Source organism: Eucalyptus grandis, chromosome 7, assembly GCF_016545825.1.
Source record: "Eucalyptus grandis isolate ANBG69807.140 chromosome 7, ASM1654582v1, whole genome shotgun sequence".
NCBI classification, from domain to species: domain Eukaryota; kingdom Viridiplantae; phylum Streptophyta; class Magnoliopsida; order Myrtales; family Myrtaceae; genus Eucalyptus; species Eucalyptus grandis.
Genome location: NC_052618.1, coordinates 26,406,903 through 26,424,837, shown reverse-complemented (window position 1 = coordinate 26,424,837; position 17,935 = coordinate 26,406,903). Strand labels below are relative to the sequence as shown.

General features: G+C 38.2%; 1 protein-coding gene across 1 annotated transcript; it reads left to right on the top strand.

Annotated features, from left to right (window-relative positions):
• Positions 1 to 14,728: 14,728 nt before the first annotated feature.
• LOC104429779 (aspartyl protease family protein At5g10770-like) lies at positions 14,729 to 17,152 on the top strand. The gene is made up of 3 exons (XM_039316613.1): positions 14,729 to 14,961; positions 15,593 to 16,009; positions 16,164 to 17,152. The coding sequence occupies exons 1-3, from the start codon at positions 14,781 to 14,783 to the stop codon at positions 16,985 to 16,987; spliced, it is 1,422 nt and encodes a 473-aa protein (XP_039172547.1). The 5' UTR covers positions 14,729 to 14,780; the 3' UTR covers positions 16,988 to 17,152.
• The last annotated feature ends 783 nt before the right edge of the window (positions 17,153 to 17,935 follow it).

Here is a 17,935-nt window from a genome sequence, read left to right as displayed (position 1 = left end):
TGTCTCGTCTTTTTCGAAAAGTGATTCGATGGATGGGATTTGGTATGATACTTATGAGATCGATGAGATTGATATTCCAATATTTCTTCTTAGAACGTATTGATTTGAAACCATAAGCGGGACCACCACCCCATAGCATGTTGCCGCCAAAGCGTAACCCCGTATTTCTTCTAGAGAATCTCCTAATTTTTCCAGAGCAACTAGAAAGAGATTCTTTAACCAGAAAGAATTCAGTTCAGATGTAGGGTACCTATCCGGAAGTTTTCGCAACTCCATCATGTATGATGGAATCATCCAAGATTTGACCTTTTCGAACTCTGTCTGTAACTCACTATAGGCTCGGAAACAAAGAGAAGATGTGTACGAATGATATATGTAGCAACAAGAAGAAGGAAAAGGATTGAATAGAGGAACTCCCGAACATTTGGAGATCTCGGATGGGTCGATATCAATGGTGACTCATTATTTCGATGAATCATTTCTTCGGACAGAAGAAGATTATGTAAACACTTACTCGAAATCTCACTTATCGATTCCATTGTGGAAGACAGAATTTTTCTGAAGAATTTGCCATGATATATCCGATCCATGCATAATATCATGAAAAATGGATACAAATTTTTGACTCGCTACTTAGTATCGGCAATAGGTCTGAAAAAGTATCTAAAAATATCCAATTTAGATATTTGTACCTGTCGAGGTAAGGAACCATGGCATATATGTTTGGAATAGATTCCATTTTGAGAGAGTTGAAAAAGCACTATCTCGTTGAAAGGTTCTATACATCCGTCCTTTCTCAACGCATTTCTTTAGACAAAGACTCCGTTTTTCCTCTTTTCGGATGGTAAATATTTCTCAAACATGGAGTGTGAATCAAACCCATGTTTGAATTGAAATTGAGATACTCGATACAAGTTCTTCCCTTCGAATCGATGGATTCATATCTCGAAAGAGGTTGACAATAAGTTCTTTCCAAATTGACTATTTGTCCCTCTCGTTAGAGGTGTTCCGAAATGTCTCGATCGAGTAAATAGCTCTACGAACTAATGGATCGGATCGAATTGCAAAATGGAAAGATTTGTACAAGTTAGACCTTTCGTCACCACTTTGTGGAAAATCGTTAGGTATGAATATGTTAGATACCTGTGACTCGATTGGTGAAATAGTATCTCTCTCCAAAAGCGTATTTTTTTTACCGCCGCACAAAGAAAATATTTTGTTGCGAATGAACAAGATATTGAGGAATTGTCCATATGTAAAATCAGAATTATTGATACGGGCCCTTTCCACATAAAAGGGGAATCTTTTGTTACAATAGAAGCAGAAGTGATGTGGATTATTCAAGAATCGAAGTCGATTTGCTTTATAAAAAGAAGATATCAATGAACTTCTATGAAATGGTTTCACGGGATTCAGCCAATTGTCTTGATCGTGGGATATCATTGAGAAATAGGAATCCGTGTTATCAAAAGATTTCCTGCGATTATTTCTAGTATGGAATGAGTCAATCATCCACTTTGGTATCTTATTGAAAAAAAATGGTGATATTGTTCCTCCATTGATCAATAATTTCGATTTTTGGGAAGTATCATGATCATCCAATAATAATGGTTTCCATTTTTTCAAATGAACGATTTGAAGACCTATTGATTCTAACAACTGATTGCGAGTTGATCATTCGGACCTTTCAATTCATAGACGTGGATCTCGGACCTATGAATGGGGGTATTCCCGAAACTCACAAAGAAAAAGGAAGTGAGTTAGACAAAAAAGAAGAAACTTGGACAAAAAGAGAAGTAACTTGGACAAAACGAAACGAAGTGACTTAGACAAATCTTTTTTGTCGATAACCTCAGACCAATCAATCGAATATTGATTAATACGTAATCGATCGAAGACTACTTGAAAACGGCTCTTCTGCTTAGAAACGAAATGTTCCAAATGTTCCTGGAAATTCTTGCTCCCATTGGACCATTTGTATCTATATGCATTAGGATCCCGATTCACGGATCTCTCGGTTCGAGAAATAAAAATAAGAGGATTGAACCATTTCTTCGACTCTTTTTCAAATTCGATAAATGTTGGTTGATCGTATATTTCATTATCGTTCTATGATTCAAAGTATCATTTCCTATTTGATCCCTTTGAATTCCATATTGGAATAATTGTTGGAGACTCAAATGGTGGATATGCGAGCATGATAACTTATATGCTGTTCTATATCTCCATGAATCTAGGAACTTTTGCTTGCATTGTATTATTTGGTCTACGTACCGGAACTGATAACATTCGAGATTATGCAGCCTGTTATACGGAAAAAAGTAGCTATCATGCCTTTTTCTGACGAATCATATAGTCCTACAATTTCATCGACCGATAAGCTTATCAAAAAATAGTAATTACTATTGAAAGCCCTGCGCACTCTACGTCTGGAGGATCGTGGACATAAAGGTCTTTATGACACAATCAATAATTCGATTCATTTTCAATTAGGCCTTGCTCTAGCCTCTTTAGGTGTTATTACTTCCTTGGTAGCTCAACACATGTACTCTTTACCTGCTTATGCGTTCATAGCACAAGACTTTACTACTCAAGCTGCGTTATATACTCATCACCAATACATCGCAGGATTCATCATGACAGGGCTTTTGCTCATGGGGTCACATCCCCATTTTATTTCTTATTGTATTTTCATCTCTAAATTTCTCTCCGAAGTACTTGATTTAGGCTATGTTTATTTTGTAGAAAATAAATCATTTGAAAACTATCTTCCCAAAGATGATCGTTTTTATTGATTTAGGCTATGTTTATTTTGTAGAAAATAAATAATTTGAAAACTATCTTCCAAAAGATTATTATTTTTATTGATTAAAAATGAACGAACAAAAGCTTTTTTAACATCCATAAAAAATATTAAAGTATAAATTGTTATCGATAACGGAAAATTTTTTTAACTAGTTGTTTCAAGCGATACAAATAATCATTTTTAGAGAAATATTTTCAATTCATTTATTTTTCGGGAAACAAACGGAATCTAAATCTTGAAACTTTTTGGAGTGCCATAACTTTTTTCATTTACTTAAGTGCCATATCTGTGTAAAACCGATCACCTGAGTGTCATTTCTGGCAAATCGTCATATGTGAATTTTTTTCTTAACTTTCCATTCCGACGTGAAATTTTTAAAAATAAACTGAAGTTCAACATGGAAATTTTTGTCCAGCATGCAAGAATATAACAAACATTGTCGTTTCTTGCTATTTTTTAAAAATCTTTCCCAATTAGACGATGCTGTTTCCAAACTCTCTCTTCTTGTCACTTAAGTGATCACTTTTTTGAAAATTAATGAACCTAGTTTTCACTTCTAAAAATTTATGGCATTGAAATGATTATTCGTGAAGTTATTGGAACTTTTGCTATCCTTCAATCAGACATTCAAGTGACATTGTTTGCCTTCTCAAATGCCAACTTCAACTTTCTGACATGCCATGTACATTGCAAATTAATGCCACATCGACTTTTTCGGCAAGACAAATCGCCGATGGCACTTAAGTAATTGATTTTTCAAATTTGTGGTGCTCAAGTGAATAAAAAAAAAATTATGGCATTCAAACGAGCAATATATGAAAGTTATAACACTCTTAATGTACTTATCTCCTTAAATCCTGCTTGCATGTTTTAACATTGGTCTTAGTTTTGGGAATAGGTTCGATTGATTGAGAAAGCTCCCCCGCCACCTAAAATCAATGACACGTCAACTATGTTCCAAATGTCTACATATGTAAATATATCCCCACTGGTCGAATTTGCCAAGCTTTTTAAGAGTTCAATATCTTTAATCTTCCTATTAATTAAATCCCTTTTTACATAGGCTGTCTCAAACAAATGTAAATTTCCACTCATTCAAACATGTGAAACCTATCGCTAATATAAATTGAAACTGATGCAGAATGGAAGCGCATAACAAAAGACGGTCAAAATAGGTTTTAAATTATAGAAAGGGAAGGAAATCAGTTAAAAATACACAGGAAATGGGGAGAAATCCCGAAGTTTGGTAGTAACTTAATAAACTCAATATAAATTCATAATCAAAAGCTAACAAATTAAATACATTAACAAAGATATATATGCAGAGAAATTGGCGTACCTAATTTCCTAATTGGATAACTAATAGAAATGAAACATAATCAACTAAATATTTAATGACCTAATAGTATATATTAAAGATTGAAAAGTTAATTAAAAGCGTAATCTCTGGGTAGTTCTAATATTTCGTCGTTTCTCGGATAGAACTCGACTCCTGCGAGCTGCCTGGACATCCTTTTCAACGAGTAAAGTAATAAAATTGCTCCACAGATAGGAATTCAAACCATGTGGACGCCCTTTGAACCCTGAACTTTCTTCACGTCACTATCAGCAACGGTAGCACAATTTCCCTCATCAATCCCCTTAAAAGAATTTGGTAGCTTTGAAAACAAATTTGTCTAGATTGAATCTCCTGAAAAGAAATCTCGATATATGAATTCCTCCAAAATAGTTTCGCTAGGCATAAATTTTCAAACTTAAGTATTGCATTAGTATTTTAATTATAAGGTAAGTCAAGAAACTCGAAAGACTCAAACTTACAAGAAAAATTTTGGCCAAAAGAATTTTGTCATGAATAATAAAGACAAAGGAAATAATATAGGTCTTAGAAATTCATTTATTTATGCCTCCCCACTCTAGGCTATAATTTGACCGATGTGTTCAATGGTCAATTGTTCATTATCGCTAGTGAAAAAGGCAAAGTTAGAAGTCTTAATCCTCTAGAATAGGGTATGGTATCGATCTTATCAAGATGTGGCTTGCTATAAACTAGTCTAACAACCCTTCTATAAGTTCGTAAGTATTGTAATACAACATCATCCACTTGTTCAATCCATTGTCGACAAGGTTGACCATCTTTTCCCCCCTAGGCAGAGACTGTGATCTAGCCTAATTATCCACATTGGCATCAATCGTCAAATTTGGCCTATGAGGAATTTGTCAATCATCTGGCGGTATGGCTAGCCTTACATTATCGAAAATTTGTATTGGTTTAACTGCCCTAACATTTTCCACATTAAAAAAAGGCATGTTATGTTGAACATTTTGATTGCCCAATTATTATTATCATTCATAGTATTTAGACTAGTTTTAAGTTGGTTATTTTCATTTTTCCATCATTGTTTAGAAGATTGCGGCCTTTGCATAATTCTTATAGGGGTTGACTACTCTAACCAATATTATTAGCATCAATAAATGGAGAGAGATTATAAATGTACCCTGTTACCACTGAATTTGCTTGGAATTGTAGTAGTTGATTGGATGATCCTGGCTTTGACAGTACCATTCACAACATTGATGATCACTGGTTTGACCATATTCGACATGTGACTTACATTGTAGTCGACCATGTCATTCTATTATTCTTCAAGAAATCTTCTCATGGTTGACACCATACTGAAATTTGAAGCAACATTCATTAAATGCTCTTCAGTGAGATGTCTTGGAAGCTCAACTGCTTCTCGTTGATTTCCTCACGCTGTTCTCCCAGTAGCTGAAGATTTCGAATGTGCATCAACTTCGTCACAAGTTTGTGGCACTAGATTGTTGTTGCTAATAGTATTATTAAACTCCTATTGATTTTTTTGTTCTTGCATCATAGTCTCCTCATCAACAAAATTCATCCCACTAAGTGTGCTAAAAAATATTTTGCTCGAAATGGGTGTTGACCCAAGTAGTGAAAAATCTTTCATCCAAAAGTTAAACTTTGGTTCTTTGATGAAACGAATTCAATGGTGATTTTAGATAGGAATGCAATTGGCCTAACAAAAAAAGAAGAACAATGAATTTAAAGATAAAAGACTGTAAATGATAGAAGTTAAAAAGACATTGACATTAATAAACTAATAAAAGTACATTGGGAGTATGTTGTTTAAGATGTCACAAATATCATAACATCCGTGTGATACTCAATTAAATTTCACAATATATTTTTTTTTTCACTTGAGTGCCATAACTTATGTACAATGTTCACTTGGGTACCATAACTTTTTTTTTCAATCACTTGAGTGTCATATCACTTTTCAATTAATCACTTGAGTGCTATAATTTTTTAAAAACGTTCACCACAATTGCCATGCTACATCTAGTTTTCAGCATTTGGGCAGATCTTTTTTAAAAATTTTGTCACTTAAGTGATCAACTGAAAGTTATGACACTTAAGTGAACATTTTTGTCGAAGTTATACACTCAGGAAAAAAAAAGTTATGGTACTCTAGTGAGCATTGTATAAAAGTTATGGCACTTGCAATGTCTTGTGCCCATTCTTGATGATTAATTGTGATTTTACAATAAATACACTTGGGGTATTTATCCTTTTGTATAGACGGATGCATATAACAATTACTACATTTGAATAAAGAAATAGTTTCCTAATTCTATTGGCGATTACAACAAGTAACACTATCTCCTATTATCTTGCAACACTTATCTACAAGAAGTTATAAAATTCCTAAAATAGCGGCAATAAACATAACCACCTTATAGTTATGTTTTAGTATCGATTGCTCACTGTCGAGGACAATATTGATCAACTTCCTAAGTTTTGGTGAGGGTTCCCATCGATAACCTTCATGTTGTTGATTCCCTTCAAGTTATCAATTTTTCTGATCAATGATGACTTTCTATTTTTGCCAAACTCTACTCTCATCAATGGTGGACCAAATAGCTGCAGTAGTAATAGATGATACGGACAAAATGTTACTTGCTGAAGTTACTTTAGAAGAAGTCACAGAAGCAACATTTCAGCCAGGAGCCACTAAAGATCCCGGCCCAGATGGTCTTAATGAATTGTTCTATTATCATCACTGGGAAGACATTAAATGGGACATTCTAAAGGAGGTGGAGCACTTATTAACCACCGGCTCTCTTTCACCAACTCTAAATAAAACAAATATTTCCCTTATCCCGAAGGTTCCAAATCCTAAGAGATTGGATCAGCATCGTCCAATTAGCTTATGCAATTTTGGCTACAAGATTATCTCGAAAGTGCTGGCTAATAGACTCAAACCCCTATTACTAGAAATTATAGCACAAGAACAAAGTGCCTTTGTAGGCGGGAGGCAAATGCAGGATAACATATTTATTGTTTAGGAGGTACGCATCAAATTAGAATGAGAAGCAGAAAAGAAATTCCAAGCAGTTCTTAAATTAGATATGAAGAGGGCCTATGATCGAGTGGAATGGGATTTTTTGGAGGCATGCCTACTAAAGACTAGTTTTGATGTGAAATGGGTGAGATGGGTAATGCAATGTATTACTACAATCACATTTAGCATTAAATTCAATGGAGAACCTCTTCCGTGCTTTCAACCTTCAAGAGGGCTCAAGCAAGGGGATCCCTTATCTCCTTATCTCTTTATTATTGTGGCAAATGTCTTGTCTTCATTGATGAAGCAATCTGTGGATAATGATACTATTACAGGGATAAGGCTAAATCGAAGATGTCCTACTTTTTCTCACTTATTATTTGCAGATGATTCATTTTTTTTTCATGAATGGCACCATTCTAGAATGTCAAAATTTGGCCATGATTATGAATCAATATTGCCTAACTGCTGGACAGGAGATTAATTTGAATAAATTGGGCATATTTTTTTAGTAAGGGCTACCCTCAATCTTTCAAAGATAATATGCCGAGGGTTCCTATTATTGACAAAACTGGCAAATATCTGGGTATTCCTTCAAATTGAGGCGAGTTGAAAAAAGAAATGTTTGCATGGGTCCTTAGGAAAATCAGCTCAAAATTGGAAAGTTGGAAGGAGAAGCTACTCTCTAAAGCTGGAAAAGAGTGGTTCAAGTGTTACTAAGTACACATTGTCAGTATTTAAAATCCCGGTTTCCATTTGCAAGGCTATTGAATAGAAAATTGCTTCATTTTGGTGGAAGACTAATGATAAGAAAGAAGGCATTCATTGGAAGAGATGAGATATCTTAAAGACCAGGAAATATAAAGGTGGCATGGGTTTCAAAGATCTTCTTTCTTTCAATAAGGCAATGCTAAGGAAGCAGGCTTAGTTGCTGGGTCAACACTCATCTTTTCTTAGGAGCATATTGTTTAAGGGACTATATTATCCCCATACGGACTTTTGGCATGCAGTAAAGGGCCTTTGACCTTCATGGGGATGGCAAAGCCTGGTCTTAGGGAGGGATTCGATAGTATCCCAAGTCATGTGGCGAGTAGGAAATGGATCTAAGATTAAAATCAGGGAAGATAAATGGCTACAAAGAGGTATTATTGAGGGTTTAGTAAATGTTAATGAACCCTCCTTAGTATCAAAACTTATAGATAAAGAGCAAGGCAGATGGGATGAAATGACCATAGTAGCACACTTTGATGAACATTTAACTGAAGAAATCTTGACTATTCCAATTAAGCTTCAAACAGAAACATATCAACTTGTATGAACCGACACTCAGGCAGGCAAATATATAGTAAAAAGTGGGTATAACTACATCAAAGAGGATACAAAGTAATGTCAGGTGACCCAAGCCACAACTTTGTTCCAACCTCCCCCTTCACTTTGGAAAGATATTTGGAACTTACACACTCCACCCAAGATAAGAATTTTTATGTGGAATCTAAGCCAAAATGCTCTCCCAACGAAGGATAACTTGTTTTGAAGGAAAATATTACCTGAACCCATGTGTCCATTATGCAATTATGAGAGGGAAACGGTTGAACATCTCTTCATGTTGTGTTCGTGGACAAGACAAATATGGGACGATCCTATGCTGAACATCAAGATATCAAGTCAAGGCTTGACAAGGATAGAAGAATGGTTCTGTAAACTCAAGGAGAAGGGAACTAACTCTTCAAACCTACACTTGGTGGCTACAATGTTGTGGAATATTTGGAAAGCCCAAAACCAGGCCATCTTTTGGGGTAAAGAACCAGAGGTGTCGGTCATCATTGATTCAGCACATGCGGCACTAAAAATCTACAACCGATGGAATCCAAGGCCGAGTGAATCTAGAAACAAAGTTGCCGCCAAATCATGAGGTAGAGTACCCCAAACAGGTAATAATGAGCCAAATGAAGAGCTGCAACAGGGGAACAGAGAACCGGGCGGTGAGCCGCAACTTGGTAACCGAGTGCCGGGAGCCAAAACATATGATAGATCGGGAAGTAGAGATGGTGAGTTGAGCGGAGAGATGTGACTAGGCCGAGTGGTGAGCAAAGCTCGGGTAACAAAGCGCTTGAAGCAGAAGTCAACGCCAGAACTTGTAGTAGAGCAAGAAGCGAAGAGGAACGACCTTGGCTCAGACCTCGAACCATCGAGTTGTTTGTGGATCTGGGTGCAAAGGAGGCGGATGTGAGAATAGAGGGCTGAATGGGGAGCAACGATCTAGTACATGAGCGCAAGGAACTAGAGAAGTTGACAGATCCGAAAGGAGAGAAGGTGAGTCGAACGGAGAGTTGCGCCTTGGGCCAAGCGGTGAGCCGAGAAAGGGTAATAGCACACCGGAAGCTGAAGGAGACACCGATTCAAAAAGTAGAGCAGGAAGCAGAGAGCTACGACCTCGACACCGAGCTTTGGACAATTGACACGCTGCTAGCTCGAGGATTCATGAAATCAGTAGATCTGGAAATTGTGAAGCCGAACCATCTCAGACATGGATTCCATTGCCAAAAGGAGCTTTGAAGATCAACATAGATGGAACATACATACCTGGTTCGTTAGGGAACTCCATAGCTTGCATCTGTCGAGATTCGGGGGGGAGGATGGTGGGAGGAGCAACTGAATCAATTAGAGCTTCTTCCCTTTGATGGCTGAAACCCTAGCTTTATGGTACTTCTTTTCTAAAAGAAACGGAGTGCTTATTATTGAGTCATACAGCTTGCAACTAGTCAAAGCCATGAACAATTCAGATCGGTTGAGTTGGGAAACTCAACCTCTTGTCAGTAAGTGCAAGGAAAAAATGCGAGCCTTCTCAAATGTTTAGATAGTCCATTGCTCTAGAGAGGCCAACCTTGTTGCAAACTGGGTAGCCAAAGCTCACAAGAAAAATTACTTGTCTCTGAATTAGGTCTTGTCCCCTCCTCAAACTTTGTTGGACCTTTTATGTAATAATGCCTATTTACCGGACCCCTCATCTTTAATTACTTAATGAAATATTTCCGTTTCTGACCAAAAAAAAAAAATTAAGTCTATCACTAAAAGTAGGTAATCTTTGGCATCAACATGAAAAAATGCATTAACACCAATATATGTAGTTCCCTGATAGTATAACTACTAAAAACATGAACGATATGAGCTAAAATCTTAATGAGATAATCTAGAAATTCAATCAAATAAGGACAAATCAAGAATTATCCTACTAAGTTAATGCTTACTATACAATCTTTTGAAGTGCTCTATATCATTCTTCTCGGTTTCTTCTCTATTAATTCTTCCATGATCCCTTGTGATGCGAGTCTCCATTTCTTGCTCCTCCCATTAGCACTTGAAGGTCTTCGTTCAACATAATCAAATCATTAAGTAACAATATATTCTTTTTTTCACCTATTTGTTCATTCAACATAGCACTCTCAACTCATTACACTTTTTTTGTACGTATCTTGGTGCTTAATTAACCGCTCGTTATACTTATTTTGTGCATATTTTGTACATTTGAATTTTCTCGTTTAGTGGCATAAAAATCATAGTAATACATGAGTGGAGTCTATAATTTTTTCCCTTTAATTTTATTTTGGGTCATGTTTTCCTAGAACCCTAATTGGGGAAACTCTCTCAAACTATATTTGTGACGCCCCGATCCTCCGAGCATGTGCCCATCCCTCAATGGTCGATTAAATAGCGACGTCCCAGGATGCGTCGCCAACCCATTTCATCTTAATATGCACATGCAAAAGTGAATTACTATTCCCCAGACAACACAAAGATGGGTTAGAAAAGTAGGATCACAATTTTCAAATCAATTAGTACAACTTTTACAAACAATCAGGTTTACAAATAGAGGTCAACACAATCACCACCCAGGGTGGCGCAGTTGGCTTCGGGTCCTCTCCCCCTCACGAAGGGGAGGGGTTTGAATCCCAGAGGCGTCGCATTCGCACGACTCAAATGCGGCTGGGTCTATGGTGGTGGCTTAGTCCACCCCAGGCTTACGTCTAGGCTGCTGGCTGACGGCGGTTCTCGGGTCATCAAAAAAAAAAAAAAAATTAGAGGTCAACACTAGGGTCTAGTAAGTCTATCTTCAAAAAGGACTTATGAGCCATCCATGCTCCTGACCCTTCCACCTCAAGCTCCGGGTTCTTCATCCTAGAAACTTAAAAATGGTTATACAATAACCAGTGAGATGATGTCTCAGCAAGTTCACCCCCTAAAACCTGACTAGGAAGCAAATATGCCCTAAGGGCTGCCTAAGCACAAGCACGAATCGAAAGACTTACCTCACCTCAGTTCTTTCCTGCACATCTGTACAATTTATATAACACATAAGTGCAGTAATATCACTCGATCAAATGGAGCATCCCAAATCATTATCTCCATCAATCACCACATCTCAGTTGATCATATATTCCAATTGAGCACTGTCACAACTGCACGACCTATCATGCATTTCAATTGATTACAGTCACACAGGTACGATATAACCGTCACATAGCAAATCCAACCATCACATAGTGGATCTATCCGTCACACAGCAGATCTACCCAGCACATAGCAAATAACCATCACATAGTGATTTTATCCGTCACACAGCAGATTTATCCGTCACATAGCGGATTTAACCGACACAAAGTAGATCTATCCGTCACACGGTGGATTTATCCGTCACACAAAAGCATCGCTCACCCGACACATAGCGGGAGATGCATTCTCTTAACCAACACACGATTATCCACTCCCTTCTCACTTAATTTCCTCAATGAAAATAATCTCCTGGTCTATTTTCTTCATGTTAAAAATACCCGATAAAAATTATCGTGCGTAGGTACACAATCGACCTCAGCCAAAAATATAATATATTTTCCCCTTTTTAAAATCTCACTAATTCAACAGTCCACAAATTCATTTTTTGTGCTGTAAATCGACGCTTAGTGATTTTCTAATTAATTATTGAAATTAAATATTTTTGAAATAATTACCCACAAACACAATCACACTCAATTTGCACAAAATAATAGTCAATTAAATAAACAGATCACCCCACTGCAATCAGTATAAAATTCTCCTCACCAGCTATCCCGGTCTAATTTCCGAAAAATAATTAATTAATTAAATAATTACAGAAATTTATTATTTAATTCCAAAAATAGCAACTTAGGACCATAAAGCCTAATTAAAAGCCGAGACAAGCTCAAAAAAATTCCGAACCACTCTAGATAAATACTAGAACTTGTCTAGGCTCTAATTGCACTAAACTAATCACCTAACATGCATCGATAATTAACTAATTCACTAATTCATTCTAACTAATCACTAAACCAAGCTTAGTCTAAACTAATCAATCCTTAAATGTCATTAAATTACTAAGCGAAGATTAGTGAGTTAAACTCACTTGATTAATGATCCGGATCAAAACGATGGGGATGCGGCGAGGAACAACAACCTCCAAAGCGGGACTGCCAAGTAGGGCCGTGGGCGGGGGTGCAGGCCGTGACTAGAATGGCCATGAACTGGGCCGAGTTGTGGTGGCTACACTTGCTGAAACGAAGCCACTCTTGGGCTTCAGATGGGCTAGAGCGACTTCGGACGAGCTCGACTTTGTGGCAGAAAAAGACACCAACTAAAAGAGATGGAGCGATGGTAGCCGAAGGGAAATTGGTGGGGTTAGGTGGGGGCAGAAACGTGCGGGTAAATGAAAAAAATAAGAAGAAGCAGCAACCGCCAGGGGACCGCCGAAGCTGCGGGCCAGAGAGAAAACTAAAGGGGATTGGGGTAGCAGGCAAATTAGATCGAGCAGAAAGGGAGAGAGAGAGAGATAAGAACAACCCCAAAAGTCAAAGGAAAAATGGCAAAAGAAGACTAGCTGCAGTGCTTGGTCGGCTGAGAGGGAGAAAAGAAAAGAAGTGTGCGACCAGAGAGAGAGACTGAAAAGGGGAAGGGGGAAGGAACATGCGATTAATAGAGAGAGAGAGAGAAACCGAAGGGGGTGGGCAGCTTCGGCAAAGAGAGAGGGAGAGACATGCGCCATTTGAAGAGGCCGAAGGAGGGGAAAAAGTAAAAATAAAACATCCTATTTTTATCCAAATTTGGTCCTACAAATTTCCATGTAAAAGGTTTGGTCTTCACTTGCTTCCTTGCACTATATTTCTCCCAAAATAACAAGTCTTGGGTTGCAAAATAGCTATTTCTCTAAATTCCGAATTTTATTTCCTTTTTCTCGGAATTCGATTTCTAAACAAACTTCTCTAATCGAGGTCTGATTTGTTGCGTAAAAAGCCCACGAAATTTCCTTTCATTATTTTACTCACACCCGATGCCAAAAATTCCTTCAAATTGGCCAATTCGAATTTCCGTTCGTTTTCCGAATCATCCAAATCGATTTTCCATAAAAATCTCGAACTCGCCGAAAATTCCTCGAAAGGTGAGTCAACGTTCCTAAAATGACTCATGACACAATAGAACTTTCAATTTTTGAAATCGAATTTAAATTTGCGGTTAATTTCAATCAGACGTGATTTTAGCGTGACTTAGCCTACTGGGTAACTTTTAGAAATTTTTGTGTAATTGATTCGTGGTCAATTTTCTTCAAGCCACACGTACCTCTTCGACACATTGGCGAATCAATCTAGTGCCAATTGATGAGAATTTTGCAATCAGGTGGAATCACCACAGTTTGATCACACATCTCAATCGAATCGACTTATCTCCAGTCTCCGATCGATTTTTAATTGTGTCGTAATGACCATTGCAGACTAGTATGGTCGAATAGTCAATTTCTGATCAAGTTTTCAAGTCTATTATATTAAAATCCCTTAATGGCTTCACAGGATAAACCAATTATCTCATGAGTGGCCACATTAGAGAAAAGCACTATAAGCGCGTCGACGAAAATCCCAACTTATCCAATCAAAATCAGAATCTAAAATTCAGGATGTCACAATATTATTGATTTGTGGATTACAACTATCAACATCACTAATATTTAATTTTGGCTAAGTTTGCATATGAATTATTAGTGACTTGCCACCCAACCGTGGGCAACTACATTGGTGTTAGAGTCTCTTCTTTATTGTTGAGGTCGAGCGTTTAAATCCATGCGTTGCTAGCGTTATAAGTGGGGGGCCATGGTGTTGGAGTCCTATGTTAGTCTTCCCCAAGGTATAGTCATTGTAAGTCCTTCATCGCAGAGGACCGTGAGACCCAGAATAGCGTAAGCGAAAGGGGGCCTCGGCGGATCCTCGGTTACCAAAAAAAAAAATTATTAGTGACTTGCCAATCAGATGTATGATTAGAGTCCCCTTTTCTGGGTTGGAGAAAAACTTAGTTTCGCTCTTCAGATACTTGACCGACTATGGTGCTCAATAGTTGTTGTTTATCAAGAAAACAGAATTTGAGCGGAAGAAAGCAACTAATTAGTGGTAGAGAAAAAAATGACCAAATTGACGGGATGATGTAATTTATTTTAAGGAGGATGACGTGTATGGCTTTATAATCTGATTCAATTGCCGGTCGAAAATCCTATATAAAAGGCTGAACGAGAGAGCTTCATTGGCAAAGCAATTCATATTTTCTCTTTCAGATAGATGGAGGGCTCATTTTTGTGTGTGTTCAACGGGGCTTGGCTCTTTCTCTCTCTCCATATCCTCATGGTTTGCTTCGTGCACGAAGGTTGTCCTTATGGAGTAGACGGGAAGATTACAAGCCACACTATGTCAGTTAGCTCTCTATTGCCGTCTCCTTCTTGCTCGCCTTCCACTAGCAAAGGTCTCTCTTTCTCTCTCTCTCTCTCTCTCTCTCTCTCTCTCTCTCTATGGAATTTTCCGGATCCTGAAACAAACTAGAACATGAACAAGATTGGTTCAATTCAGTGCCCGTGGTAATCGAACATGAACCATAGGACGGAGAAAAAGTATACCGCTCTCTACTTAGTCATACAAAGCCATGCCTTGCACCTGTGACCATGGATTCTTCCTATTTTGTACATAGTACTTCTTTTGATTGAGCAGGCTTCACTTTAAACTATCTGTTCAAATCCATAAATGTGTGATCATATTAATGGGGAAATTAAGAATTAAGAGAATTATCAGAAGAAGACACAAGGCAGGTCATCCGTCTCTTTTGCATTAGCTGTTGCCGAGCAGTTCAAATTTCATTTTGTGCAGAGACTTGGTCGTGCAATGGTGGTAATCATACTGATCTGTCACATCCAAAAAGCTAAGTCTTTTGCTGCATTTAGTGGAGGGAGTTGGTCCCCCGTTAGCTGTCATCCAAAACCAAGTCCTTGTTGACCGGAAAAGTAGAACACTTTTTTTTACAAATGCATCTTTTCTTTTACAAATGCATTATCATCGTACTATTTCACATGATCTCGTACTGTCGCATTACATGCTTTCAGCTAGCAGCCGAAAGTCGACCTTGGAAGTAGTTCACAAGCATGGCCCATGCTCTCCACTTTCTCAAGACCTCAATCCCCTAAATCACACTAAAGTCCTGCTTCAAGACGTATCAAGGGTCAAGTGGATTCAGTCCCAATCCTCCAATGGCAGCGATGGCCTAAAAGCTTCGGCCACAGCCAGTCTTCCAGCAAAGTCCGGCATCACCATCGGCACTGGCAATTACGTAGTGACAATCGGCCTCGGCACGCCAAAAAAGGACCTCACTCTCGAATTTGACACCGGCAGCCGCCTCACATGGACCCAGTGCGAACCGTGCGCTGGATCTTGCTACACTCAATCTGAACCAATATTCAACCCATCTCAATCATCATCCTATGCTAATGTCTCGTGCAACACGACATCATGTTCTCAACTTGGTAATAATCCACCACATTTGAGATACTTGATACTTATGATGTCTTACTAGAATGTTCTTAAAGCATAGACGAGAAATCTTGGTTTCTAAGAGTGAAAAACCATCAAAAGAATAACTAGAACTAACTAAAGCATTGTGTTGTGCTCTACCTTAAGGTCGTTCGGGATGCTCTGGATCAACATGTCTATATGCCATTCGGTACGGCGACCAATCACAAACGATTGGCTTCTTTGCAACCGAGAAGTTGACCCTAACACCGACGGAGGCGATCGACAATTTTGAATTCGGCTGCGGCCAGAACAACCAAGGCCTCTTCGGCAGAACTGCAGGGTTGATGGGACTCTCGAATGACAAGATCTCCATCGTGGAACAAACTGCGGCCAAATATGGGAAGTATTTCTCCTACTGCTTGCCCTCTTCCCCTAGCTCCACAGGCCACTTGACTTTCGGTAAGGATGGTGGGGCAGTGAGCTCGGTTAGCTTCACGCCATTATCAACAGTTCCGCAAAGCTCGCAATTCTATGGAATAAGTATCCTAGGAATCACTGTAGGAGGGAATCGTCTATCAATACCATCGACCGTTTTTTCAAGTGGAGGCGCCATCATCGACTCGGGAACTGTCATTACCCGATTGCCTCCAACTGCTTACAGTGCCCTGAGAACTGCATTCAGGAGTGCGATGGCGAATTACACGATGGCGCCGGCGCGTCCCATTCTCGATACTTGCTATGACTTCAGCAAAGAGAGTACAATCACGGTCCCATTGATAACATTCTCTTTCGCTGGGGGAGTCGATGCCGATTTGGACCCTAACGGGATATTTTTCATCGTGAATGCCTCGCAAGTGTGCCTCGCCTTTGCACCAAATCGGGCTGATAGTAATCTGGGCATTTATGGTAATACGCAGCAGAAAACGTTTGAAGTTGTGTACGATGTTGCTGGAGGAAAGCTGGGTTTTGGTTCGAATGGCTGTTCCTAAGATGGATGGAATTAAATGAAAGTTATTTATAGATATAGCGATGACGATTAGGAGTATACAAGTTGAATATGTCGTCATGTGTTAAACGTTCTGAATTTTAACTGTTGCAAATCAAGAATAATGGAAGTGCTATTACTATGCCCTTCTTTCGTGTCGTTCAACATCGATTTGTGTGAGTTCCAAACTAGGGACATTATTAATATGCAAATTTAACTAAACACGTGTCTATATTTTAAAGAAATTTTTTCCAATCTGTGATGGAGAAAAACATGATCAACTCGAGAAAGAATTACATCTCTTCTATGCATAAGGACATAATTTTAAAGCTATCTAAATAAATATTTCTCATAGTATATGAGAAGAAATTTCCATTTGATTAGATTTCTTTAGCATGGCAAATTTCTGGCGGTACCTCATTTAAGCTTAGTAAAATCTCTTTTTTCGCCCATCTATCTTCTCGAAAACTCTCTTTGTTTCATCATTTGTAATCTAAGAACAAGAATCGTGATTTCAAGTTCTTGCAGTTGAAAAGTCATGGTTTCTTCGGTCTCGATCTACCGAGTCTTTATCATAGACTTGCCTTCTAGGTTGGCAATTCTGATTGACTTAGGGAATTGATTTTGGGCTTCACCTTCACCTTGGAGTCAATTGCCTCTATGAGTACCTAGAAACTCCCTAATATTTCCGTCAACATCACCACCAAGCTTAGGAAAATTATCCAAAAATTCATAAATTTATTGCACATTTACCAATTCAATCTAAATATTTTCACTTCTTCCCAATTAAGTCCATCCAATCAATTCCATCCAGCCATTTTAACGTGGACGACTGGCGCTAACATGACACTATTTTTAATAATATTTTCATAATATTTTGAATTTTTATGGTTTCTTCTTCTTCTTCTTTGGGTTTTCAGATCTAGGGCTGGCCAACCCTCACCGGCCAACC

Excerpts from the sequence above, each read along its gene's own strand:
- LOC104429779 (XM_039316613.1), top strand. The coding sequence starts at position 14,781 with ATGGAGGGCTCATTTTTGTGTGTGTTCAACGGGGCTTGGCTCTTTCTC. Across the intron at positions 14,962-15,592 it reads CTCGCCTTCCACTAGCAAAG|CTAGCAGCCGAAAGTCGACC; the intron begins GTCTCTCTTTCT and ends ACATGCTTTCAG. Across the intron at positions 16,010-16,163 it reads GACATCATGTTCTCAACTTG|GTCGTTCGGGATGCTCTGGA; the intron begins GTAATAATCCAC and ends CTCTACCTTAAG.